This window comes from Wyeomyia smithii, chromosome 3 (assembly GCF_029784165.1).
Source record: "Wyeomyia smithii strain HCP4-BCI-WySm-NY-G18 chromosome 3, ASM2978416v1, whole genome shotgun sequence".
Taxonomy (NCBI): domain Eukaryota; kingdom Metazoa; phylum Arthropoda; class Insecta; order Diptera; family Culicidae; genus Wyeomyia; species Wyeomyia smithii.
The window spans coordinates 34159854-34187083 of NC_073696.1; the positions used below are offsets into that span (position 1 = coordinate 34159854).

At 41.6% G+C, this 27230-nt stretch overlaps 1 protein-coding gene across 9 annotated transcripts in view; it reads left to right on the top strand.

Annotated features, from left to right (window-relative positions):
* Positions 1-27230, top strand: part of LOC129731370 (plasmanylethanolamine desaturase) — a 42732-nt gene that overhangs the window by 4591 nt on the left and 10911 nt on the right. The window contains exons 1-2 of one of the 9 annotated variants that reach the window (XM_055691288.1): positions 12103-12546; positions 21099-21471. In XM_055691288.1, coding sequence (XP_055547263.1) covers positions 21322-21471 — 150 coding nt within the window. In that variant the 5' untranslated portion in view covers positions 12103-12546; positions 21099-21321. Of the gene's footprint in view, positions 1-12102; positions 12547-12816; positions 12932-14382; positions 14511-20971; positions 20995-21098; positions 21472-27230 lie in introns of those variants that run through there. The other 8 variants (XM_055691289.1, XM_055691290.1, XM_055691293.1 and 5 more) reach the window with 8 other exon arrangements.

Here is a 27230-nt window from a genome sequence, read left to right on the forward strand (position 1 = left end):
AACCAAACCATTCGTTCGCAAAAAGGACTTTAAGTATGGGTTTGTTCTCAGGCTCTTCCACACAAAATCTTCTCTCCAGATTTAATAACCTCTCGTCTAAAGCTTCGATAATATCATAGACTATAGCACGTCTACGCTGTTAGAGTGATAGCTTGCAGGAGGATATGATAGAATCGATAAGGAAGAAAGTAGGTTACTAAATCTGAATGAGAAGACAAAAAGTACTATGACTTCCCTCCAGACTTAATAACCACTGATCTAAAGCTTCGATAATATCATAGACTATAGCACGTTACATGCTTTTAGAGTGATAGCCTGCAGAAGGATATGATAAGGTCGATAAGGAAGGTAGTAGGTTACTAAGTCTGAAGGAGAAGACAAAAAGCACTATAACACGGAGCAGGTTACTTCTCCATAAGTAGCACTGCAAAATGGTTAAAAAAACAGAAATGTGAAACAGCAAAAACGTCCGGACAATGCCACAATAGATCAAACAACTACTGGTCGCAGTGGGGTCCACACAAAAAAAGCCCTTGTATCTTATTTTTACGACTCCAAACCATTTTTTTAATGCTGGCTATGATAGAAACAACTCACGAATTTCTGACATAAACGAACGTGCAAAAACAGTTAAGATAACAATGATGCAGATTTCATTCTGGAACAGCATCCCTGTTGTTATCGGCCGTTGGCGACATCGACGGTGGAGTTCCGAATTAGATATCCAGTTGTGAGGCCACCAGGCACGAATAATATAACGCAGGCAACGATTGACGAAAATCAGCAGTTTTTGCCTTACATCCGCCGAGACGCACCACGTTTCACAGGCGTACAGCAGTACGGATTGCACGTTAGAGTTGAAGATACGGATTTTCGTATGCAGGGTAATCTGGTTTGAGCGCCAAATGTTGCATTGTTGCAAAGACACCCGAGCCTTCCGTATGCGCATTGCAACATCTTTCTTGGTCCCGCCATCTGGCGTAGTGTTGGCTGGAAGTTTTCGATTTTCTTAACCTGTTCTCCCGCTACTATGAAGTTGGAGGAAATGTTATCGTTTATACTCATCGATTTGGTAGAAATGCTGAAGCGCTTGTTCAGCTACAAATCAGTGACTAAGTTAAGTAAATTTTTTATTAATCCCTTGTTCGGCTATTTAGGAAACCAAATGTAACAAGTTGCTGATTTAGTACTCCAAAACCGACTGATTAAAAACGGATTAAACACTTAGAAATACTTTATTCGACCTATGTTCAGCCAGCAGCTGAATAAGATTAGTTATAGAAGCGCTTATTCAGCTCAAAAATGGTTCTTGGGTTGGTAGCAGGCCCGAATTTGAGGGGGTACATATACGTTTCGCTTTTTGAAATATCTCACAAACTTTTAAAAAACCAATAAAAAAATGATAGATTTTAAGACAGAAGACAGTAAGTATCAAGAAGTGTTTATTCAACCAGTTTGTCCAGTGTTCAATTGATGTTGTCTTATAGCTATTTATATTAATAATTGAAATAGCGCTCAACCAGCCAACAATGGCGTGGAGTATTTTACAAGTTTTTTTCAAACCTGAATTTATTGCTTGTTTAGCTGATAAATCAACCTGAGCGTTGTGGCAATCCATTCCACCTGTATACAGACTTTATTCAGCTATTTTAAAATTATAAGCTATTTTATTCAGCCCAATTGTTTGTTAGGCTATGTCGTTGGCCAGGTTGAGGTCATTTAGATGCTCCATCGTAAGAGGATTCCAGGGCAGTCCTCTATGTGGTCTGCTATCAGTTGCTTCAACGAGAATCTCGTCCATGACGATAAGAAATAGTAACGGTGACAGTAGGCAGCTCTGTCGCACACCGGCAGTAACCCTGATACCGTCGGACAGAACGCCTTCATGAAGCATGATGCCGCGCCAGTTTCCACATTCCGTTAGATCCCCTCTCTTAGGGACTTTTACTAAAATGCCTTGCATCCAAGCCACCGGAAAAGACGCGGTTTCCCATGTTCTGCCGAAGAGCTGATGCATCATCTGTGCTGACAGGGTTGGGTTAGCTTAGAGCAGCGGTTCTATACCTGGGGTCCTCGAAAGCCTTCAGGGTGTACGCGAAAGAAAAATCAGTAATGGTGGACAAAGCAATTTCATAGTTCAATTTAAAACCTAAACAAGACTACCACAACATGGTCTACCAATGGGAGAAAAAAACGAATACTACACTCAAAACAGAGAACACGCACATGCGTCGTTTTCTGATAGCGTGTAACTATCTTCTTGTTGTAACGCATGCATGACCCAAGTTTTTAGTAACATCAGGAATACTGAATCTGCACATTATACAGACTAATTTTTCGAATCTGTGTTTTTTCAATTTGCCGTTGTATAAAAGTTTTTTTCAGAGTTTTGAGTTCGACCGTGATGAAGTGTGTTCGAAATTGTAACCAAAGCCTTAAATTACGAGAAGCGCAAGTTTAATAATCGAAGTACGCTAGCATGATTATTACTTAAAGCTTATGAAATTTATTATTTTACGTGAAAAAAAAAAACAAAATATTTTGTAAAACGACAATGAATACAAATACTGTTTGAGATAAATATTTTTTCGAGCAACTAAAAGGTATCAGCTATAACAATACTCATCGCAAAAAAATGCTCTTTTTTCCTTGGTTCAAATTGACAGTCAACGACAGCTCATTCTGGTTCATTTTGACAAAGCTGTGTGAGCAGCTTCGTATCTGTTTCTCCCTTCCTAGGTCTACCACTACTTTCTCCCACTATGCGAGAACATGCCAAAGTAGGGGGTACAATCGATATGAAAAATGTCGCCAAGGGGTACGCGAACAAAAAAAGGTTGAGAACCGGTGGCTTAGAGCATCTCGGCTGAAATGCAGTCAATTCCTGGCGCTTCTATGGATTTCATTTGATTGTCGCTTCAATTTCAGCAGTTAATACGTCGAACTACAAGAGCTAAACGCTGCGGGTTCTTTTGATCAGCCACGTTTGAGACTCGGAAGAGTTGCTCAAAGTAATCTGTCCAGCGCTTAAGCTGGTCGGACTGTCAGTTAGTAGGTCAGTTACCCTGTCTTTCAGCGGCATTCTGACATTCGTCCTAACACCACTAAGGCGGCGAGAAATGTCATTCAACAAGCGGAGATCTCCATTGGCGGCGGCCCTTTCTCCCTCTTAGGCGAGAGAATTGGCCCAGGCTCTCTTGTCCCGTCTACAAGAGAGTTTGACAGCCTTTTCCAGACCAGCGTATTGTTGGCGGGCAGCTGTTTTGGCTGCACTGCTTCGTGCCCACACAATGATGGCTTTGGCTCTTCCCGCTCGTCGATCATCTTCCAGGTTTCATCCGATATCCATTTCCTTCGTCCGCTACGCGATTTGCCAATCGTATCGTCACTTGTCGTGAGAAGGGCATTCTTGATGTTCGACCATTGTCCTTCGACCGTTCTGCCGATTGGCAGCTCCGAGGCTCGGGCTTCAAGTTTTTTGATGAAGGCCTTTCTCACTTCGGCATTCTCCAGCCGGCGAACGTCGTACCGACATCCAACTTTCTCTTCTCTCCGCTGGACAGATGCAGATGTGGTTAATTTGGTTTTCTGCTCGGCCATCGCGGGAAACCCAATTACCTTATATGCTGGTCGATGAGGGAAGAGCGTTGTTGTTGCCATAAAATTCCACAAACAGTTCTCCGTTTCCGCTCATTTCTCCTAAAGCATCCCTCTTTGAGTCTCTCTCTACCACACTATTCAACTGACTGTAAAAACTCCCATTCTCCTGCAAGTCGGCAGCATCAGTTGGCGCATAACACTGGATTATCGTAAGGCTTCTAACCCGTGTTCTAAATCTGGCAACGATTATTCTTTCGTTCATCGGTTCCCATCTCATCAAGGCTGCATGAGTCTGCGGGCTTAGCAGGAACCCAAAATCCAGTTCGAAATCTTTCATCATTTTGTTTTATTATCGGGTACAGTAGGGTATTAAACTATGGTCCTTATCCCGCGATAGGGCTGCCATCTTAGGTGTGGCGTGCGGGATCCGCATTTCTTATTCAGCCGCTCGCTCCGAGTCAGACGCCGTGTGAGCCGCCCCTAACATGGAGAAGAGACGCTTGGTTTCGTAGTTCATTTAGCGTTACCCAAAGTGTACCACGAGGAGGCGAAGTACGGTTGCACTTGATAATAATTCTCCATAATCCAAGTTTAAATACTACAATGGCTTTGTTTTGAAAAATCGCAAGACATAGAAAAGAACATAGTGTTTACACAGAGCAACAATTGCCTTGACTTCTATGTATGTTTTTTTTTATATATATTTCGACGCAAAAACAATTTTTCCCGAGTTTGAACATATTTCACCATAAGGGGCAACAGTGGCGCCATTTTGAATTTTTGAGAAATCGGAAATTTTCGATGTTTTTTCGACGCCATTTTCTTTCAAAGTCAAATATCAAAATTCTAAGAGTTTGTCCACATACCGGCATTTTCTTATCCATTTTTAAAAAAACTGATCTCAAATCGAACAAAAACTGAGCTCAAACGGTGATTCTACGAAAACGGTTTTGGCATGGTTTTAGTATATTTCATAAAGTGAAATAATATCGAGTATGTCTGAGCATTAATGGTAATGCGGTAATATCTGATAGTGGTAGTCAAATTATGTCTTACATTGAGTAAAAAAGTCTCAGGAATCGATTGGTAGGTGTCTAATCCACGAAAAATGTCAGCAACATGTCAATTTTGCCCCAATTCCCCTACAATACTAAAAAGGTTCTTCTCGACTTTAGAAAATAAATTCCCATAATTTTAAGAGAAATCGATAGTGCATCAACAATGGGGTGCCAATGGAATGGAGGTGCAGAGAAATTAGATTTTCAAATTTCGTTTAGTAGTAATGTTTGCATTAAAACATGGACTTTTTTCGGATGGTGATATAAAAAAAACAAGACAGATAATTGATTTTAATGAATCTTTAGAACTCTATCGTAAATAAAATTCTCTATCGTAAATGAAATAACTGAAAAAATAATCCTTTTCCCTGAGAAACTTTACAACTGTACATAAATCTGTAGATTTATAACCTCTCGCTCAACAATATCCATGGAAAAATCTGTCGCTCGCAACATTACTTATTTTTGGGTTTTGTTCGATAGTTCCGTGTGGGTAAGTACCCACATGGATATTTTTCGAGTGGGTACTACTACCCAGACTACCCACATGAAACGCCGGCCCTGCTACAAGCTCACATCAGGATAATTCAAAGCCTTCCGTTTCTTCTGTGGACTTAAATCGATATGACATCAGAGCCAAATTGATTTCGAATTTCCGCCATCCTCTTTTAAATCCGGACCATGCAAAACTGGCTGGAGTATGTATTTCATGCATCTCTATGATTGGAAACGACTAGGGAGAATCCCGCAAGTTGCTCACCCGAAACACACATAGTGGACTATTCTAATACAACCGACTTCCCCTTGGAGTCACTAGAGCATCAGTTTCATTTCAACGTATCATCGGCAGCATGGTGACCGGCATTTTTGGAGTCAAGTCGTACCTTAGACTATATTTTCATGGCTGGTAGCAGCACGTTCGACGCCTCCACGCTATCTTCGAACGTATGCCTAATTAAAATTTTCTCAAACGCCTCGAATAGTGCCATTCGATCTGATGTTTTAAAAAACTGAATCTATCATCAAATTGCAGCCTCCGAAGGACGTCAAGCTGCTCCGTTCCTGTTTGGGTGCCTTCAACCAATATGGTCGATTCGTCAAGCGTCAAGTTTCCTGAACAATCTGATCAAGAAGCGCGTTCACTGGTGTGGACCAAAGATTGCTAGTAGTTATTCGAATTGCCAGACCCTGATGTCAAGAAATTCTTTACCATTCTAGGTGGACTTCAAGTTGTTAACGAATGCGTGATGTTCGGTGATCGGATCGTCGAGCCATCTATAATTTTGAGTGAATCGTTCGTTAGCTGCCTCTTGGACACCCTGGAATATACCGGATGAAATCCCTGGCGCGCAGTTACATTTACTGGCCTGATGTCGACGATAATGCGGGTTGAAGCAGCGAAGTCTCCAACGCAAGTCGTGGCCCTATCAATGCACACTGGGAAAAGATGAACCGAAATTCCTACTAATTAGAAGCCGCTGGGCTGGCCACCTGAAATAAAGCATTTGTTATGTATAATTGGTCATAAAATCGATTGGTGATGGTTTCATTTTGGGTAGGGCACGGGAAATGGTCTATTTGCCCCTTTCCACCATATTTTTGCGTAATATAAACCTTTTTCAGTGCCCTGTACACAATGAATATATCACCAATCGATTTATCGACCAACTTTACATAAGAAATGCTATATTTCAGGTTGCCAGCCTAGCGGCTTCTAATTAGTGGGAATTTGGATTCATTTTTTCCCGGTGTGCAATGGATAGTACTATCTTAATTTTTTTTTAAATTTCTTTTCAAATTTCTCAATTAAAAAGAAATACTCCAGCTCCAGCTGAAGCATTTCTAGAAAGAGCAGTACGCAACACGTCGGACCCGCTAAGAAAACTAGCTTCCGTTATTTGAGCTGCAAGGAACCACAAACAAGATGAGCAGTTCAATCGTCCTTAAGAAAACAGTATTCATAGAGAAGAATTTCAACTCATCGGAATCTTCGGCTTCGAACTCAACAAGGTATTACTGCTAGCTAGAGGAGTGGTAACATTTTGGGAAACTAAGTCTGGGTCAAATTATCGGCCAAATTTCGTATTTATACTAACTGATCAAAACGGACGAATATAAACCTTAAACGCCTCTAGTGTTCCTCTAGAAACGGATTGAGTGATTCACTGTGAGTCATTCTCGAGAATTCCACCTTAAGTAGTGAAAAAATCAATGGAACAACATTTGAAGGCTGCAGATGAAATTGGAAAGGTTTTGCAGAAGATGTAAATAAAGGTGATTTTAAGGAGGATGATAACGAAGAAGATCAAACTGAAACAGAATGAAAAATAATTTTTAATGATTATTTGTTTTAGGTTATTTATTTATTCATTTATTTATTTTTCAATTAGGCACCTTTGAACTACTCGGTCATTCAGGTTATCCATTTAAAATAAATATATATTGTTTGAATTCTTTTTACATTCAAGAGGTGGTCAGAATCATGTTGAAAAGCGGTGTTGAATTTCACATTTTCAATAAAATATGCCACTGCGAATATTGTTTGTTTTAGTTATAAAACTGGATTTCCCAATAAATAACACGACGTTATCGAATCGTTTTTATTTCACTCCCCAGTGCGTCTTGAACTGTCCTACAGATCAGACGTTTTCTCGGTTGCTTGTGGACTGGTCTTTGACTGCCTATAGCTTCAAAGTTTGTGTTTTGTCAGTGTGTCTTTTAAAGACTACCTGAAAGTAATTTCCCATCAGTCTTTCTCAAGACTACCTACTTTTGAATTTAACATTTGTTTTAAATTTTTTCGTATCACCTGAAATGGCTGGACGAAAAAAGAAACCACGCATCGCTGTGGGAAGGAAGGCAGAGGCATCTCTTTCTGACACTTCGAGTGTCTGTAGTGACAATCCTTTTGATATTTTGCCTGAGCAAGAAGCTGGCGAAATGGAAGTTACCAATAATGAAACTATACAAAATATAAAATCTTTAAAAAAGGAGAAAGTTCCACCTATTGTGGTAACTATTTCTTCTGAATTTAATATATTCAAAAAGGAACTTTCAACGTTTGTTTCTGACGTTAAAGTTACCTATCAAATTGGCCGTAGAGGTGAATGCCGCTTATTAGCCGACTCAGTAAAGGGTCGTGATCGTCTTGTTCAGTATTTAACTGACAAGATGTACAAATTTTTTACATATGACACAAAGAACGCCAAGCCGTTCAAGGTTGTCTTGAAAGGTCTCACCAACGATCAAACCGTTGATGAGATCAAACTTACTTTAACAGAATTACTTGGCATAGCCCCTACCCAAGTAATTCTAATGAAACAAAAATCACGAGGCGAAAACAGTCAGAGAACTGGAATTTCCCTTGTTAATTATTTAATTCGTTTTAACCGCAATGAGGTTAACAACTTAAATTTTTTTGAAAAAGCACATGCTTTGTATAATGTGCGTGTAAAGTGGGAAATTTATAGGAAGTATGGCGGAGGTGAAAAGCATATCACCCAATGCCGTACTTGCCAACGTTATGGCCATGGTTCCAAATTCTGTAACATGGACCAAAAATGTCTTAATTGTGGAGACTCTTCTCACAAAAAGGACACATGTCCTGTGAAAGAGAGTAAAAATTTTCGCTGTGCGAGTTGTAACGGCAACCATATGTCAAATTTTTATCAATGCCCAGTCCGTTGAGCAATTGTTAAGGCAAGGCAAGGTAAACAAAATTCAATTTCTCAATTAAAACCAACTTCAAAACAAAATTCTCCAAGCGTACCAGTGACGCATAGTTTACCTACTCCTTTGCATACCCGTTTAACTTATGCACAGGTTACAGGTAGTTCTAACATTATACCGCCTAGTGTTGGTAGTTCGAAAATGACCGTTAATATGGGTTAGCAAAACACGCTAGAAAATAATTGTACACCTATTACTCCAGCTAATATTGCTGCCGAAAATTTTTTTCTAATGTCAACTGCCTGGGGCCTATTACGGCAGGTAAACTTTCTTTTTTGCAACAGGCAATGTTCGATCTTATGAACGCCATGTTGCAGGCAAAATCAATGTTTGAAGCCATTCAAATAGGCACAAATTTTACTATTAAAATTGTTTCTAATTTAAAATTTAGCAATGATTTTAAATAAAACAATTAAAATATTAAATTGGAATGCTCGCTCATTGAAGGCCAATGTGAATGAGCTTTTTAATTTTTTAACAGTAAATAATGTGCATATTGCAATTATTACTGAAACATTTTTGAAACCTAACATAAAATTAAAATATGATCCCAATTACGTGGTTCATAGATATGATAGGATTCAGGGTTCCGGCGGTGGAGTTGCAATTGTTATTCATCGCCGAATCAAACATCGTGCTCTTCCCCATCTTGAGACGAAAGTTATTGAAACTTTGGGAATTGAAGTTCAAACTGAACTTGGGATTTTATTTATTGCCGCAGCATACTTACCATTTCAATGCACACGCGAGCTCAAAAATTATTTTAAAGGTGATTTACAAAAACTCACCAGAAATCGTTCGAAATTTTTCATAAACGGCGATTTTAACGCTAAACATCGTTCATGGAATAATTCTCAAAGTAATTCCAATGGCAAAATTTTATTCAATGATTGTTCTTCAGGATACTATTCTATTTTGTCTCCGAATAGTCCTACATGCTTTTCTTCTGTAAGAAACCCTTCAACAATTGATTTGGTGCTGACAGATCAAAGTCATGTATGTAGTGATTTGATCACACATGCTGACTTTGATTCTGACCATCTTCCAATAACTTTTTCTTTATCACATGAATCAGTTTTAAACCCTATGAGCTCTGTTTTTAATTATAACAAGGCTAATTGGGAAAGATACAAAACTCATATTGAGAGAAATTTCAATAATGAGCTTGATTTGCAAAACGAAGTGAATATTGATTCCGCTTTGGAAGCATTAAAATGTGCAATGGTTGATGCCAGGAATTATTCTGTTCCAAAGGCTCGAGTGAAATTTGATTCATCAATAATTGACGAAAATCTTCAACTTCTAATTCGTTTGAAAAATGTCCGCAGACGTCAATATCAACGTTTTCGTGACCCTGTTTTAAAACTATTTATAAAGATTCACAAAAAGAGATTAAACATAGATTTACTCTTCTGAGAAATCAAAATTTCGAGACTAAAGTTGAAAAATTGAAACCATATTCAAAACCATTTTGGAAGCTGTCGAAGATTCTTAAGAAACCTTCAAAGCCTATTCCAGTTTTAAAAGATAGTGAACGTTTCCTTGTATCCAATGAACAAAAGGCTCAAAGACTTGCTCAGCAGTTTGAGAGTGTTCATAACTCAAATTTGAATTTTGTGAGTCCAATTGAAAATTAAGTCACACGTCAATTTGATTTAATTTCTTCCCAGAATTTTTTACCTGCAGAAATAATTGAAACTAACTTGAATGAGATTAAATCAATTATTAAAAATTTCAAAAATATGAAAGCACCTGGTGACGATGGAATCTTTAATATACTAATCAAACATCTCCCTGAGAGCACAATGGAATTTTTAGTGAAAATTTTCAATTGCTGCTTCAAAATTGCAGATTTTCCCAAATTATGGAAAAATGCAAAAATTACTCCCATTTTAAGACCGGATAAGAACCCAGCTGAAGTTTCAAGTTATCGACCAATCAGTTTGCTTTCTTCAATAAGTAAACTGTTTGAGAGAATTATTCTTAACAGAATGATGTCACACATCAACGAAAATTCAATTTTTGCAAATGAACAGTTTGGATTTCGCCATGGGCATTCCACAACTCATCAATTGCTTAGAGTTACTTATATGATACGAGCTAACAAATCTGAAGGTTATTCCATTGGAGCTGCTCTTTTAGACATAGAAAAAGCATTCGACAGTGTTTAGCATAAAGGTTTGATTGCGAAATTGCAAACTTTTAATTTTCCAATTTTCCTAATCAAAATTTTAAAAATTTTTCTTACTGATCGAACTCTGCAGGTTGTCTATCAGAATTCAAAATCTGATAGATTTCCTGTCAGAGCAGGTGTACCTCAAGGTTCAGTCTTGGGTCCAGTCCTGTACAACATATTCACTTCAGATCTTCCTGATTTGCCTCCAGGATGCACAAAGTCATTGTTCTGCGATGACACAGGCATTTCCGTAAAAGGAAAAAGTCTTCGTGTCATATGCAGTCGATTGCAGAAAAGTTTAAATATTTTTTCTTCCTACTTGCAAAAGTGGAAAATCACTCCCAATGCTTCTAAAACTCAAATGATAATTTTTCCGCATAAGCCTAGGGCTTCTTTCCTCAAGCCAAACAATAATCACGTTGTCAAGATGAATGGGGTTATTTTAAGTTGGTCCGACAAGGTTAAGTACTTGGGACTAATTTATGATAAAAAACTTATTTTCAAAGAGCACATTGAGAGTATACAAGCCAAGTGCATCAAATATACGAGATGTTTATATCCTGTCATTAACAGGAATTCTAAACTTTGTTTGAAGAACAAACTTTTGATTTACAAACAAACTTTCAGACCAGCAATGCTTTATGCTGTACCGATCTGGTCAAGTTGCTGTTCAACAAGGAAGAAAACGCTACAAAGGATTCAGAATAAAATTCTGAAAATGATTTTGAAGCGTCCTCCTTGGTTTAGTACACTCGAATTACATAGACTTACTGGTGTTGAACCATTAGAAGCTATGTCAAATAAAATTATTAACAATTCGACAAAAATCGTTGCAATCCTCAATTGCTACGATAAGCTCTCTTTATAGCCAATAAGTTAGCAATTAAGTTAGTTGTAAGTTTACTTCCCCTTTTCTGACAAGTAGGTTTAAATCCCTACGAATGATAAGTCCTAATTGCGAAAGCAAACAAATCCTAACAATTAAAATTACAAATTTCTAACAGTGTTGAGAAGTCACCATTTGTGATTGGACACACATACTCATTATTTACTAATATTTATCATAAATACTTAAGCTTCTAAAAAAAAAAAATTCACTCCCTCATGACCAAACATGTTTAGCCGTTCTGTTCCACATCGATATCTTGGTTACGTTTTCGAAGCGAATCATTACATATCCAGTAATTTCGCCGATAACCTCACCCGAGCCAAAAACCAAAGTTTACTCAAGCAGAAAAACTTCTATCGCTGAATTATTTATTAACGATTTCATCGTCATCGCCGTTCTGCGCTCCAGTTCTTGCTGACGTGTGGTCCTTTTCGCTCTGCCTCATGCTGGTCTCGAACAGGTACGGTATAAGGGCGATACACACGCACACAGTATATGCAGCATTAGTGACTAACTGGGAGGCAAAGTTTGCGAAGCACAAGTCAACAGGACCTTGCGCCAGGACGGCGTGTGTGGTTTGATTACGACGACGACGTCGACGACGGTCCGCTCTCTAGGTGACACTCGGTCGGAATCGATAGCGCTACCATCGGGGATGTTTGGACTTACGCGGAACAAGCCAGTTCATTCGTGGTGCAGCCTTTGCTGGTGAAGGAAGTCCTCGTGAGTGGTGGAAGAAAGTCACACGTCGGGACAGGAATAAGGAGCGAGGCAACAGCTGCGGTAAGCGGCTCCGTTTAGGCGGGTACAAACACTCGGTTGGTTAATGTTTGTTTCTGATGTAGTGCGCGATTGCAAGCGCGATGTAGTGTAGCAGATGGAAACAGAATGCTCCGTGGGTAGCGGACCGGCGAGCGGCGACGGTAAAGGTGCGAATACGAGACCTAACCGCTGTGAATGAAAAGTGTAACTATGTTTGTGTCGAAAATTACGCTCCCTAGAAAGATTAGTGACCAGCGGGGTTGACCTATATTCGATCCCAGGAAGGGAAGGCAATGTGTTGCAACTACAGCAGCAGGTGATTGAGATTGAGGGTAAAGCGGTGCAACCAGCAATGGAATTTGATATTTACGTGCTACCCTCCCGAACTATGTGTGATTTATTCGTGAAAAAAGTTGCACTGAACTTTCATAGTCGGCAATGTGCTTCTTGATTGCTATGTATATTGTATTAAAATACAGCTGACTTCAGGGTTTGCCGGCTTTTTTACTAGATGATGAATGTGCATTGTGACCTTGCACTGCTATTCTAAGATGAGTCACAGAATGACGTCACCCTGATAAACATTAAAATATTCTCCACACTGTATATATCATTATTGTTACTTTAAAAAATATATGCAAACTCGTAGTCACGTTGACATCGATAGTTAAAAGAATATTTATTAATTACAGTGGCGTCACTACAATTAATTAAGAGGTAATCATTATCATGGACTCTAGCCATTTTTTTCTGGTATCGTTCAGCTGTTGTCAAGGAACCATTTTCAGACTGCTTTCTGTAATATTAGCTACCGATATCGCTCTGTTACCCCTGTAATCTGCCAATGTATACATTATGCTCTAATCAATCATGCGTCCCCATCGTCACGCACAAATAATGTGGAAGGCTGGTGCAAAACCTATTACATAAATGTGTCACCCGTCGTCGGCTTGAGTCACCTTATTTTACAACTCCACAAGCAGGGCCATAAAGGGCTCTACCGAAACGCCAAATGGAAGTTCAACTTAACCGTACTGATCCACCAACAGCCCGGCACGCACCTTGGCCACCATGACGAGTCGAATAAATCGATAGAGTCAAGTGGTGGCGGCATTCGTGACAAACCGGAACATCCTAAAGTTGGGACGTTTAGGAAACGTGGTGCTTTGTTCGAAGGAGTATATTTCATTTTGACAACTGCCAGTAACAGTACTTCCTGCTGCTGCCATGCGACAGACGGGGTAATTGAAGACACATTGGCGCATTAACTTGTCAAACTGGAGACATTGTTCTTTATCTAAAATCGATAATCCAATGAAGTTAACCGATAGCCGATGCTTGGGGGGCACCGGGAGGTCAGTGTTCTGGAAGCAAGTAAAATTAATGCTTTTGGCTTGCTGGTGTTTATGGACACGCAGGCTGCCAACCTGTTTGGAACAGCACGTGGTTTAGAGATTGCGTGCCGTCCTGGAGAGTGATAGCCAACACAATGAATAGGGAATTCGAAGGGACCACTTAGCAAACACTTATCCGGGGCAGGGAAGTAGTTTTAGCTTGCGGATATGTATTTGGAGCACACTTTTTAATACATATTGCAATGTGCACTTTAGTTAAGATTGATGTTCATTTTGCATTTAATTTTGGTCTTGATTCGCTTCTTCAAATCAGAGGTAAAATGTGTAAGCTCCACCGGCTGAACTAATACATTTGCATATAACTGCAAAAGTTGACATCAACTAAAAAACATTTCATTATACTCCACTGAAATTTGTCTATGCTGCTTTTTTTGTTCATAACAATAATTTGACACGGCACAATACTATTCTATGCTACTGTTAATAAACTATCATCGATACCTGTAAACCTTACAAAGAACAACTGCCGACTTTCCATTCTGTGCCGAACACGCATCAGTATCGGATGTGTTTGGTGATCGCTCCGATAGAATATAAAACAAAAGACGCGCGAGCAAGTATTGGCATTGTTTGCCTGGTCGAGTGAAGGTTCAAGGTCGCCCGCCTTTGTGCAACTGTTTCGCATCGTGGCTGTTTGCTGGTGCGTAAGCCGATTTGGCTGCTAAGTGGTTTGTGCTACAGCAGTGGACGAGAATCTCAACACAAAGGAGGAAAAAGTAGAAGCCAACAGTTGACAGCGAGTTGTGTCGCTGTGCTGAGTGATCACACACCCGGCTCGCTGCTGGTGGCTGTTTGGAGCTGCTGTATTGGTGCTGCTGGCTGTAACGGCTGCAGCTTCGACCGTTCGGACAACCAACCCTGCTGAAAGGAGAAGTAAAGAGGTACGTGTTCTGTCGGCGCTAGTGCGCTAGATTTAGCGCGATGGATGTAGATCCCTCGCCTCCCGTGCCACCATCCCCGAACCCCTCCGACCCTGTCCCTCCTGCCAACCCTTCCTCTGTTAATTCTCCAGTCCCCGCTCGCCCCAGGCTTTACCCGGACGGATCTCAGGGCAGCTTTACTGTTTTCTTTCGGCCAAAAGCAGGACCGAAATCGAAACCGTTAAACATCCTGCAGATTTCGAAAGACCTGACGGAGGGGTACAAGGCCGTGACCGAAATCTCCAAGGTCAGACCCAACAAGCTCCGTGTCGTGGTCAGCGACCTGGAACAGGCCAACGCTATTGCTCGCTCCGAGCTTTTCACACGCGAGTATCGCGTTTATATACCCGCACGAGACGTGGAGATCGACGGTGTCATAACCGATTCGAGTCTGTCGGTCGAGTGTATCTTGGCAAGCGGTTTTGGCTGCTTCAAAAATGCTTTGTGTCACGACGTAAAAGTAAAGATCATAGATTGCAAGCAATTGCGGTCTGTGTCTCTTGTCAACGGCACAAAAGTGTACACTCCGTCAGACTCGTTTCGTGTCACGTTTGCCGGATCTGCTCTCCCTAGCCACGTCTCGATCGATCGGGTTCGTCTGCCTGTGCGATTGTATGTATCCCGTGTTATGAATTGCACCAATTGCAAGCAGCTAGGCCACACAGCCGCCTACTGCTGCAATAAGGCACGATGTAGCAAGTGTGGAGAAACTCATGCGGACGATTCTTGCAGTGTAAATGCTGAAAAATGTATTCACTGCGGGGAAAATCAGCATGAGCTCCCCACATGCCCGGTGTACATGCAGCGCAGAGATAAAATCAAGCGGTCACTTAAGGAGCGTTCAAAGCGATCTTACGCTGAGATGCTGAAGAAGACCGTGACCACTGCTACCATAACATCGAACCCCATTGATCTGTTGTCCTCTGATGAAACCGATTCTGACGATTCACCAGCGGGAACAACTTATGCCAATCCTGGGGCGTCTAGAAAGAGGAAAAATATTTCCTCTCCTGAACTTCCCCGAAAAGGTCCTAAGATTTCCCAAAGTGAAATGAAAGTTACAAATAAACCAAACAGTGTTGCGGAAAAACCGAAGCAAACTCCTCCTGGGCTTGCAAATTTAAAGTCCCAGAAGGAGCTCCCAGCACTGCCAGGAACATCTAAAACCCCAGTTGTTTCTTTTGCACTCCCAGTTGATGAAACAAACTCTGGATTAGTGAAATTTTCTGACATTGTGGACTGGATTTTTGAAACTTTCAATGTACCCGATCCAATTAAAATTTTTCTCACAGCATTCCTCCCAACAGTTAGAACATTTTTGAAGCAGTTGACTGCCCAATGGCCCCTTCTTGCAGCGATTGTATCCTTCGATGCCTAATTCAACTGCGTATATGAAGGATTCTATCTCTGTCTTACAGTGGAATTGTAGAAGTATTTACCAAAAATTGATTCGTTTAAAGTTTTGATAAATAAAAACAAATGCGATGCATTTTCCCTTTGTGAAACTTGGCTTACTTCAAATATTGATCTCAACTTCCATGATTTTAATTTTATTCGCCTTGATCGAGACACCCCATATGGAGGAGTACTTTTAGGGATTAAAAAGTGCTATTCTTTCTATCGTATTAACCTCCCCTCGATTCCAGGCATCGAAGTTGTCGCATGTCAAATGACAATACAAGGTAAAGAGCTTTGTATTGCCTCAATATATATTCCTCCCAGAGCACAGGTTGGGCAACGATTGCTCTTTGATTTAATAGAACTTCTTCCCTCGCCACGTTTGAATTTGAGAGACTTCAACTCTCATGGTGTGGCTTGGGGTTCCCCCTACAATGATAACCGCTCCTCTTTAATCTATAACCTTTGCGATGACTTCGACATGACTATTTTGAACAACGGTGAAATGACACGTATCCCGAAACCTCCAGCGCGCCCAAGCGCTTTGGATCTATCCTTATGTTCGACGTCGCTACGGTTGGATTGCACATGGAAGGTAATCCTCGATCCTCACGGTAGCGACCATCTGCCTGTTCTTATTTCAATTACTAACGGTTCAACTCGCATGCGACCAATTGACATTCCGTATGACCTCACACGGAATGTCGATTGGAAGTTATACGAGGAAATGATTTCAAAAGCGGTCGAGTCGATTCAACATCACCCACCACTTGAAGAATACAACCTCCTCGCGGGCTTAATCCTCGACACCGCGTTGCAAGCCCAAACAAAGAAATATCCCGGCGTAACGATCAAAGAGCGGCCTCCAACTCCGTGGTGGGACAAAGAGTGCTCCGATGTCTACACGCAAAGATCCGACGCGTTTTGGCCTTCCAGAAGGGAGGTATACCCGACGACTATATACGGTATTCGGAGCTTAATACCAAGCTTAAAAGCCTGGCTATAGCAAAGAAACGCGGATATTGGCGTCGGTTCGTGAACGAGACGTCGAGGGAGACATCGATGAGCACTCTTTGGAACACAGCCCGAAGAATGCGGAATCGCGTAACTGTCAACGAAAGCGAGGAGTCTTCAAGTCGGTGGTTATTTGATTTTGCCAGGAAAGTATGTCCGGACTCTGTTCCTGAGCAAAACATTGTTCGCGATGTGTCTCCGGGCCACGACGCGATAGAATCACCTTTTACGATGGCAGAATTTTCAATTGCCCTCCAGTCCTGTAACAATAACGCGCCTGGGTTAGATAGAATCAAATTCAACTTGTTGAAGAATCTACCCGGCAATGCCAAGAGGCGCTTGTTGAACTTGTTCAATAAGTTACTTGAGCAAAACATTGTACCGCAGGATTGGAGGCAAGTGAAGGTGATCGCCATCCAAAAACCAGGGAAACCAGCTTCTGATCACAACTCTTATAGGCCGATTGCAATGCTATCCTGTATCCGGAAATTGATGGAAAAAATGATACTCCGTCGTTTAGACCATTGGGTCGAGTCAAATGGCCTACTATCGGATACTCAATTTGGCTTCCGCCGTGCCAAAGGGACTAATGATTGTCTTGCGCTGCTTTCAACAGATATTCAGCTGGCGTATGCTCGCAAAGAACAAATGGCGTCTGCGTTCTTGGACATTAAGGGGGCTTTTGATTCCGTTTCTATTGACATTCTTTCGGGCAAACTTCACCGACAAGGATTTTCTCCAATTTTAAACAATTTTTTGCACAATTTGTTGTCCGAAAAGCACATGCATTTTACGCACGGCGATTTGGCAACTTTTCGCATTAGCTACATGGGTTTTCCCCAGGGCTCATGTTTAAGCCCCCTTCTTTACAACTTTTATGTAAATGACATCGACGAATGTCTGACAAATTCATGCACGATAAGACAACTTGCAGACGACAGCGTGGTTTCTGTTACAGGAGCCAAAGCTGCCGATTTGCAAGGACCATTGCAAGATACCTTGGACAATTTGTCTGCTTGGGCTTTACAGCTAGGTATCGAATTCTCTCCGGAGAAGACTGAGATAGTAGTTTTTTCTAGGAAGCATGAACCTGCTCAGCTTCAAACACAATTAATGGGTAAAACGATTTCTCAGGTTTTGGTACAAAAATATCTTGGTGTCTGGTTCGACTCTAAAGGCACCTGGGGTTGTCACGTGAGGTATCTGATGAAAAAATGTCAACAAAGAGTGAATTTTCTTCGTACAATAACCGGGCAATGGTGGGGAGCCCACCCAGGAGACCTAATAGGGCTTTACCAAACAACGATACTGTCTGTTATTGAGTACGGGTGTTTCTGCTTCCGCTCCGCAGCAAACACACATTTGATCAAACTGGAGCGAATACAATATCGTTGTTTGCGTATCGCCTTGGGTTGCATGCAGTCGACCCATACGATGAGTTTGGAGGTCTTAGCTGGAGTACTACCATTGAAAAACCGCTTCTGGAGCCTGTCTTCTCGCATTCTTATCAAATGTGAGGTCTTGAACTGTCCTGTGATTGAAAATTTTGAAAGGTTAATCGAACTTAATTCTCAAACCCGTTTTATGACATTGTATTTCAATCACATGTCCCATAATATTAACCCTTCTTCGAATATTCCAAATCGTGTCGACTTATCAAATACTTCTGATTCTACTGTGTTTTTCGATACATCCATGATAGAAGAAACTCGTGGAATCCCGCATCATTTACGCGTGCAGCAGATCCCTAAAATTTTTTCCAATAAATATCGAAACATCAACTGCGACAATATGTTCTACACTGACGGATCACTTCTTGATGGGTCCACTGGCTTCGGTATTTTCAATAACAATTTAACCGTCTCCCATAAGCTTGATAATCCTGCTTCCGTTTACGTCGCAGAATTGGCTGCAATTCAGTACACCCTAGGGATTATCGAAAAAATGCCCACGAACCATTATTTCATCTTAACGGACAGTCTCAGTTCCATTGAGGCTCTCCGATCGATGAAAGATGTTAAGCACTCTCCGTATTTCCTGAGGAAAATACGGGAACATCTGAGTGCTTTATGCGAAAAATCTACTCAGATTACCTTAGCGTGGGTCCCTTCTCACTGCTCGATACCGGGCAATGAGAAAGCGGACTCTTTGGCTAAGGTGGGCGCAACAAACGGTGGAATTTATGAAAGACCAATTGCCTTTAATGAATTTTTCTCATTTGTACGTCAGAATACGATCATCAGTTGGCAAAATGCTTGGACCAGAGGGGAACTGGGAAGGTGGTTACATTCCATAATCCCCAAGGTGTCGACGAACCCGTGGTTCAAGAGGTTGGATGTAGGTCGGGATTTCATTTGCATGATGTCCCGGCTTATGTCCAATCACTATAGATTTGACGCGCATCTCCGTCGTGTTGGGCTCGGGGAAAGTGGTATCTGTGCCTGTGATGAAGGTTATCACGACATAGAGCACGTTGTTTGGTCATGCCCTGTACACCGTGACGCCAGGTCTAAATTAATAGCTTCCCTGCAGGCCGAAGGTAGGCAGTCGGCTGTTCCTGTTCGTGATGTCTTGGCAAGCCGTGACCTATCCTACATGTCCCTTATATACGTTTTCCTGAAATCCATCCACGCCCCAGTTTAGTCCTACCCCCTTCCGCCTGCATCCAGCCTAACGACAAGAACACGTTAAGACCCCGGATCCGGAAACAGCAATCAGACCCACACGATACTCTCAAGGCCCGAGGGAGACAACCCAATATGCCAGTCCGTAATATCTTGGCCCAGCAGCGGAACATGTGCTTACCTATGGCAATGAAAACCATCATACAGTAAACCAGTGCTTTTAATGCAAAATATTCTAGCTTTAAGTTAGATTTAGTTTCTGCTCGTAGTCGGCAGCGAGGATAAAAAATTTGCTTTTAGTTATTAAGATACTTTAGAAAGTAAGCTACCAGATATAATTGGCGCCGTTAAACATTAAATTGTATTTGTGCCGTGTCAAATAAATTATAGATGAACAAAAAAAAAAACTGCCGACTTTCAAAAAAGAATACATAGTTTTCGACTCTCCATTATCGGTTTTATTCCTAAGACTTTTGATTTTAAATTTTTGTATTTTGTAAAAAGAACTATTCAGATGCATGAATAATGCATTCAGCTTTGTTCAACATATTCAACAGTAGAGACAAACAAGGAAAGTTTTGAGTTAAGTTTCTGTACAGTGTAATTTTGTTGTTCTGTTCGCAATGTGGTAACACTCTCACATAATTTATTTATGGTTCACACGTTTAACGCACACGAGGACTCCATGCAGTTAATAATGATGTAGTTGCACCAATAACACTAGAGACAGTATATTAGCCATTTACTGTGTATAATTAAACCTGTCATGTTGATGTTTGGGTCCATTAATCTAAAGTTTTGATCTATTAAATTGTTTGTTCATTTAACAACTTTATTGAAATTAGTTACCGCTATCCGCTATCCATAGATCTAATTCATGTTAATATATTAGTGATTGATACATAATGTATTGCAATGAAATTTTAGGGTTTCTAGTTTTTGAATTAAGCAGTTATTCGATTAGAAGCAGTCCATTTCATAATTCCTGAGACCCAACACCTGTTCTACCGGAGGTGTAGAATCAAAGAAAATGTTTATCATTCGCTAAGTGGTTCCTTGTGTGTGTGTGTGGGCCGTGCATATTGAATTAAATTCAGGTGTCCGGTCCGTTCCAGTTTGCGGTGCGATTCTGGACGCCACCCGGGATGATTCCTCTCGTTTGCAATTGTAGTCACTTTCGCTGTGTTATATTTCTTCCTCGAATGGCCGAGTATGTCGGGTAGTACTGAAATCACAATAATCTATGCTTGCTAGCATTGGTAACGGTTAGTTTAGCGGTAGAGGTACTGTTGGGTGTAACGCTGGATTAGTGTTGGAAAACTTGGAATCAATCCGCTTCGAATTGGCTAGTTATAGAGCAAAATATGCTTAATGTTCCAGAAGGTGTTAAGTTATTGTTTAATGCTTGTGTGAGCATGGTTATATGGTTTTATGCTAGCAGCTCGAAAATGTGTAAATCAGTTCATTCACAAGATAATATCTCATTAGCTTTTCTGTTTTCTCTTTATTGCAGATCGGGAAAACTATAAGCAGAACTGTGATATATGAAACTGTGTGATTATATTCGAACGCTGTAAGGGCAAATTGGGGATTATTTTTGCCTTTAGTTTACATATAATTGTGATTAACGATCGTCGAAAAGAAAAGTGCGAACGGCGGAACAATAGTGAATAATTTAGCAGAGTACAGCAGTGGTGTGAACCATTTTATACTGTGATAGTTAATGGAGCTATAGTATGGATCTGATATCGCTGCCGCCGTGTTCCCGACGTTTGGAAACCGGGAAAATGGCGAACAGTTCCAGTGAACATCACCAGTGTGCGATGGGTGTAACCAGCGGTCTTTCGCCTACTACGACGATTAAGATCTCAACGACGTATTTGAAGGTGAGCTTTCTAACCTTACAAATGACTATGTTAAAATGATAAAATAATTGTATAATCCATATCTGATAAATTCTAAAGCAAGACTCGGTACGGAAATTTCTCATAGATAAAATCTAAGAGAAAGGCAGAAACACTAATACCTACGCCACTTGTGAACATTGTAAACAGATTGACGGGTAAAAAAATCTAAAAAAATCTAAATATTAATTCAAAAGTAATAAAAAACTAAGAGAACGTCTTGTAAACAGTAACAGTTTATATGAACATGAAATGAAGCTATTCTTTTGAGGTTAAACTGTGAAAGCAACACTTACTAAGCCTTACCTAGCCTTACTAAGACTTACCGAGCCCCCAATTTTACCCACCTACTCGATTTGTCGGAGAAGAAATTGTGTTATAGCAATCGTACATTTCAATGAACTTACGTATTCGGATGGAGAACCAAAAATAACTCACAAATAAACGTATTTTATTAACTTTAAGTGAAAATCTAAACCTATTTTGAATTTTTATATAGTATTAATAGTTAAATAACAGGAGGGTTGTGTGCAAAGCCACGACCGCAAGGTTGAAGTAGAATACTTTTACAAGAAAGATAACCCGGCTGCTTGCGTGTCAGTCATTTTTTCTAGTAAATAAACGTTGACTAATCAGATCAATCGAATTTTGCGCTTCAACAAGGATTGAGCATTTTCAATAATATAGTAAGTTGTTTGTCATGGCTTGACAATTTTTAAATTTTTATATGAAATTTTTTCGGATGTCGTGCCCATGACTGAAGGAAAAGATAATTCAATACGTTTTGAGACACGGAGATGAAGTAAAGTTTATACCTTTTACAATTTCAAAAATGTAAATTAACTCAAGAGAAAACATCAATGCTTTAATCATCAGGTTTTTATTTTATCCTGAAACGGATAATTTGTTGTTCAATTTAGTATCGGATAAGATGCGGATAAGATGCCGATCACATCTTTGCGTTATCGCTGACAGTGCGAATAAAGTATTTTTTGTGATAAAATAAACAGTGAAAAGCTGATCTAACACTCAAAACTAGACGGCTCACGCGTTGTCAAAAAGAGTCAACTTTTCATTGAATGCATTTACTCGTGCCCACTATTGCACAGAGACTGCATTTCACTAAAGTGCCAGTCGCTATCGATGCTGAGATCCGCTGCAACTAGTTCGCTATTCATAGCCATGCCACAGTTGTGGCCGCTATACGCTGCCATTGGTATCCACTGTCCCTGCATTTGCTGGCCCAGCTGCTATCGTTGATGGAATCCGTTGCAACTAGTGCGCTATCCATTGCTACGCCACAGCTGTAACAGCTTTCCGCCATCGCTGGTATCCACTACACTGCTAGTGCTGCTGCTAAGGGAGGACGACTGCTGTTGTCGCTGTCTAGAACTATTATGAGCGGCTTTTTTTTTTTTCAAAGTATATTTAATTATATTTTGATATGGTATGTAACCATATGGTTTACATAATAATTGTTTAGCCTTTTAAGGCTCTGCATCTTTGTTTTGTTGTTTGCTGGTTACTTATTTCTATAGATTTACATTATTTGTGTAGAATTTTACAGTTCTTCCTTTATAGGACTTGTTTTTAATTGAAAAAATAAATTTTTATAACCTACTTAACTACGAATAACTAACTTAAAACTAACTTAAAACTAAGGTACCAGCTCACGAATGTCTGGTGAGGTGACCTGGCGCAGAACTCTCTGAACCTAGTCAACGATGTTGTTCTACGTTCCTCCAGCACCTAAAGACCAGCCAGGCGATGGATCTCAAAGTTTCGTATCCTCGGAGTGGTGTTCAGGATTATACGTAATATTCTATTCTGAACAATCTGAAGTTTAAGATGGTGGGTTTTAGCGCAGCCCTCCCAGACAGGCAAAGCGTACTCTATGACCGGTAAAATTATTTGTTTGTGAACGACAAGCTTGTTGGCGAGGGAAAGAGTGGATTTCCTATTAATGAGAGGATAGAGGGATTTGGTCAGTATGTTGTACTTGGTAACAGTTTTCTCTACGTGTGAACGAAATAGAAGCTTTTGGTCCAGGGAGAGACCAAGATAGACAACCTCACTCGACCATTCGATGGGTGTGTTATTGAGATGCGTGGTCCCCGTGGCTCTGTGGTTAGCGATGTCGGTCGGCTAGCTCTCCCACACGGTTGTGATATCGGGTTCGATTCCCGATCAAGTCGAGGATCTTTTCGAGCTGGAAATTTTCTCGACTCAGCACTGGGGTACGGTGTATCGTTGTACTTATCCTACACATACAAAATGTGCCAAAAACAATATCGATAACGGATTCTATCAACTAATCTAGTTGATCGAGACCGCTATTAGCCCCAAGGCTAAGCGTGTGATATTGTTGTTGTTATTGAGATGGATTCTCACATTGGCAGGTGGAACAAGTCGAGTTGATTTTGAATGCGGGAATATACTAGCCTGGGTCTTAGCTGCATTGATGCAGATCTTCTAGCTGTTGAAATAGTCGGACAAAACATCCAGACCTTCTTGTAGTTTATGCGTCAAAGCTCTAATCACTCGACCTTTGTAGATAATGGCAGTGTCGTCTGCAAACATAGACAGGATGCCACCACCCGGGAGGGGAGGGGCATCTGAGGTAAATATGTTGAACAGGATGGGACCAAGAAGGCTACCCTGTGGGACCCCAGCATCTACGTTAAACGAATCAGAGGGAATGTTGTTGAGGATTCACGAGGAAGATCGGGAAGTTGAATCGCTGCAGCTTAAACACCAGGCCTTTATGCCAGACATTATCGAACGCTTTTTCGATGTCCAACAATGCCATAGCAGATGTTTTACTAGCGGACTTGTTCCGCCTTAGGATCTGAGTAACTCTAGTGAGTTGGTGAACGGTGGAGTGACCCTGTCTAAAGCCGAACTGTTCCGGGAGAAAGATGTTATTCTGGTTTACGAATTCTAGTAAGCGACTAAGAATCAATTTTTCGAACAACTTCGAGATGCACGATAATAGGATGATGGGACGATAGTTTTTAGCGTTGGTAGGGTACTTACCGGGTTTGTGGATGGGGATCACTTTAGCTAGCTTCCAGCGAGACGGAAAATAGCTGAGCTCCAGACACTTATTACAGATCGCTGCCAGGTGTTCGAAAAATTCTCGACTCTAGTTTTTCAACTCAAGGTTGAGAGACGCCAGCGGCCTTCATGTTCTTGGTGCGCTTGATGGCAGCTAATACTTCATCAGTAGATGTTTTAGATTCATCGGGAATGACTGAGGGAAGATCAGCGACTCTAGTTATTACTTCCTGGACGGCATGCTCGTGGGGGCTAACCATGGCATGACCCAAATTGTGAGAGTTGACAAAATGCTGACCATGTGCATTGGCTTTTCCAGATGCTGTTAGAAGAAAATGACCGGGGATTGGTGTTGGGGGTGATAGAGGGGGAATAGGTCTCGGTTTGGTTTTCAAAATTTTGGTAAGTCTCCAGAACGGCTTTCCACGAACTGGAAAGATGTTGAGAAACATGTTTGTTTCTTAGATCCACTTACCTGGCTTTGACGATTTCGTTGAGACGATTGATATTGGTCCTTAGGTGAGGCAGGCCAGAGCGCTGGTACTACCGTTACTACCGAGCGCTGGTATACCGTTTGGTTGTGTTGTCTAGGTTCAGAGAGTTACTCACCAGACTGAAAGCTGGCACATGTAAATCCCGAGCCTGGGATAACGCCTCATCGATGGACTGAAGACACTGGTCGATGTTTTCTGAGGACTCAAGCTGGACGCTGTAGTCTATTGCGTTGTCCACACATCGCTGGAACCGCGCCCAATCGACTCGATGATAGTTACGCGGAGAGACTTGGAATCGATTAGCAGAAGATCCAACTTCGACTACCACTAGTAAGTGGTCCGAGCTGAGTTCTTGGTGTACAACCGGGTTGGTGATGTTGCTCATATTGGAGATGCACAGGTCGATGGTTGTGTGTACTCCGGATCTGCTCAACCGGGTGGGACCGGCCGGACCTAGGATGTTCTAGTGTTCTACTTGTAGGTCGTTGGAGAGAATCAGGCCGTTTTGGTTGCGTCGACTGTTACCCCAGGCTTGGTGTTTTGCGTTGAGGTCACCCGCAATGATGAACTGCCCCTGCCTCCGAGTCAGATTGATGATGTCGCTTCTTAGGTCCGTTGCCAACCCGTCCCTTACGTTGATTTGCTTGGGACAGTAGGCTGTGATGATGGTAATGGGACCGACTCCAGTGGTCACTTCCAATCCCACAGCCTCGATGACCTTAAGTTAAAAACTCGGTAGCAGATGACAGCTTATTTCACGCCGAAGAGCAATAGTCACACCTCCTTCAGAAGAATATGCTCGATCCAGCCGTACAAATCGGAAATCGGGAAGGAAGATGTTCACCTCAGGTTTGAGATGCGTCTCCGTGATGATAGCAATGTCTATTTTGTGTACGTTGAGGAAGTCAACAAGCTCGTTATTCTTGTTCCTGATGGAGCAAGCGTTCCAGTTGGCAATTTGGATGATTTCACGGTCCATATTTGGAAGCGATCATCACCGCAGACTGCAGTTGTTCAGTCCTACTTTTGCAAGTGCGAAAAGTGTTGATGCATTTCACGACCAGTGAAACGTATTGCTCCATGGTGAGCATGGGTTCGTTGTCAGTTGTGCCAGTTGCAGCTTGGGAGAAACTCATTGAGGACGAGTTTTCTGGTGACCTGGTGGGGGTGAACGCCTACCGGATCTCGTTGCTTCAGCATACGTAGAGGCAGCTGTGACTGGTTTGGTGGTTGGATTCAGCGGTAGCTGGGCGAGCAAAGGTATGGGGTGCCGGGAGCAGAGAACCCCTTGTGTTGTTTGGGGGCACCTTTCGGCGACCTGGCTGATTGTTGGTGGAGGCCCGCTTACGAATCTCGATGAACTCTCTGCGTTTCGGGCACGTTCTATTGGTTGCTTTGTGGGCAGCCCCACAGTTGACGCACACCGGATTGGCAGTCTCCATTAGCTGGCAGGCATCGGGGGCGTGTGTTTGGCCACACTTGATGCAACGGTACGCCATATGGCAATTTTTAGTCCCGTGTCCAAACGGCAAGCAGTTAGAGTATTGGGTGACGCCACGATGCACTGGTTTGTAGCGCTCCCAGGCTATGATGATGTGAAAAAGTGCTCAAATGGACTGCAGGTCTCCAGGTTTATGAGATATAATTGATCACGGTACTTCCGAGTTGTGCCGCGTCATCTTGTGGATCTGGATTGGTTTGAGTCCTTTTGCCTTTAGTTTCTCCAATAGGGTGTCAACTCCCATGTCAGGAAGACCGCGGAGAACAACCTTGAGGGGTTTTTCGGCTTTGATATCATGGGAGAAATATTTCACCTCGTGTTACTGCAGTATCACTTGCACCGCCTTGTAATGATTCAACGACGGAACCGTCAGTTTGTATCCCTCAGTGCACATGCGGATGGTGCATTTCACATAGAAGGGCGGGATTTTCTCCTTCTTCACTACTTCGGAATCCGTGGCGTTTTCCAGGACAGCGAATCTGTTGTTGGCTAAAAGCTTTTTAGCCGCGGGATCAGGCGTATTGTCAGGCCGAGGCCGTTTCCCCGTACTGGAACTGGTTTTTGATTTACCCATATTAGGGTTCACCGTAGCGTCGGTTTCCAACGCGAACACACAAACTCACGAACGAACGTACAAAGCGAACGGAGCGAAAGTTAACTACTGTACTGCTCAACACGCTAACAGAGAA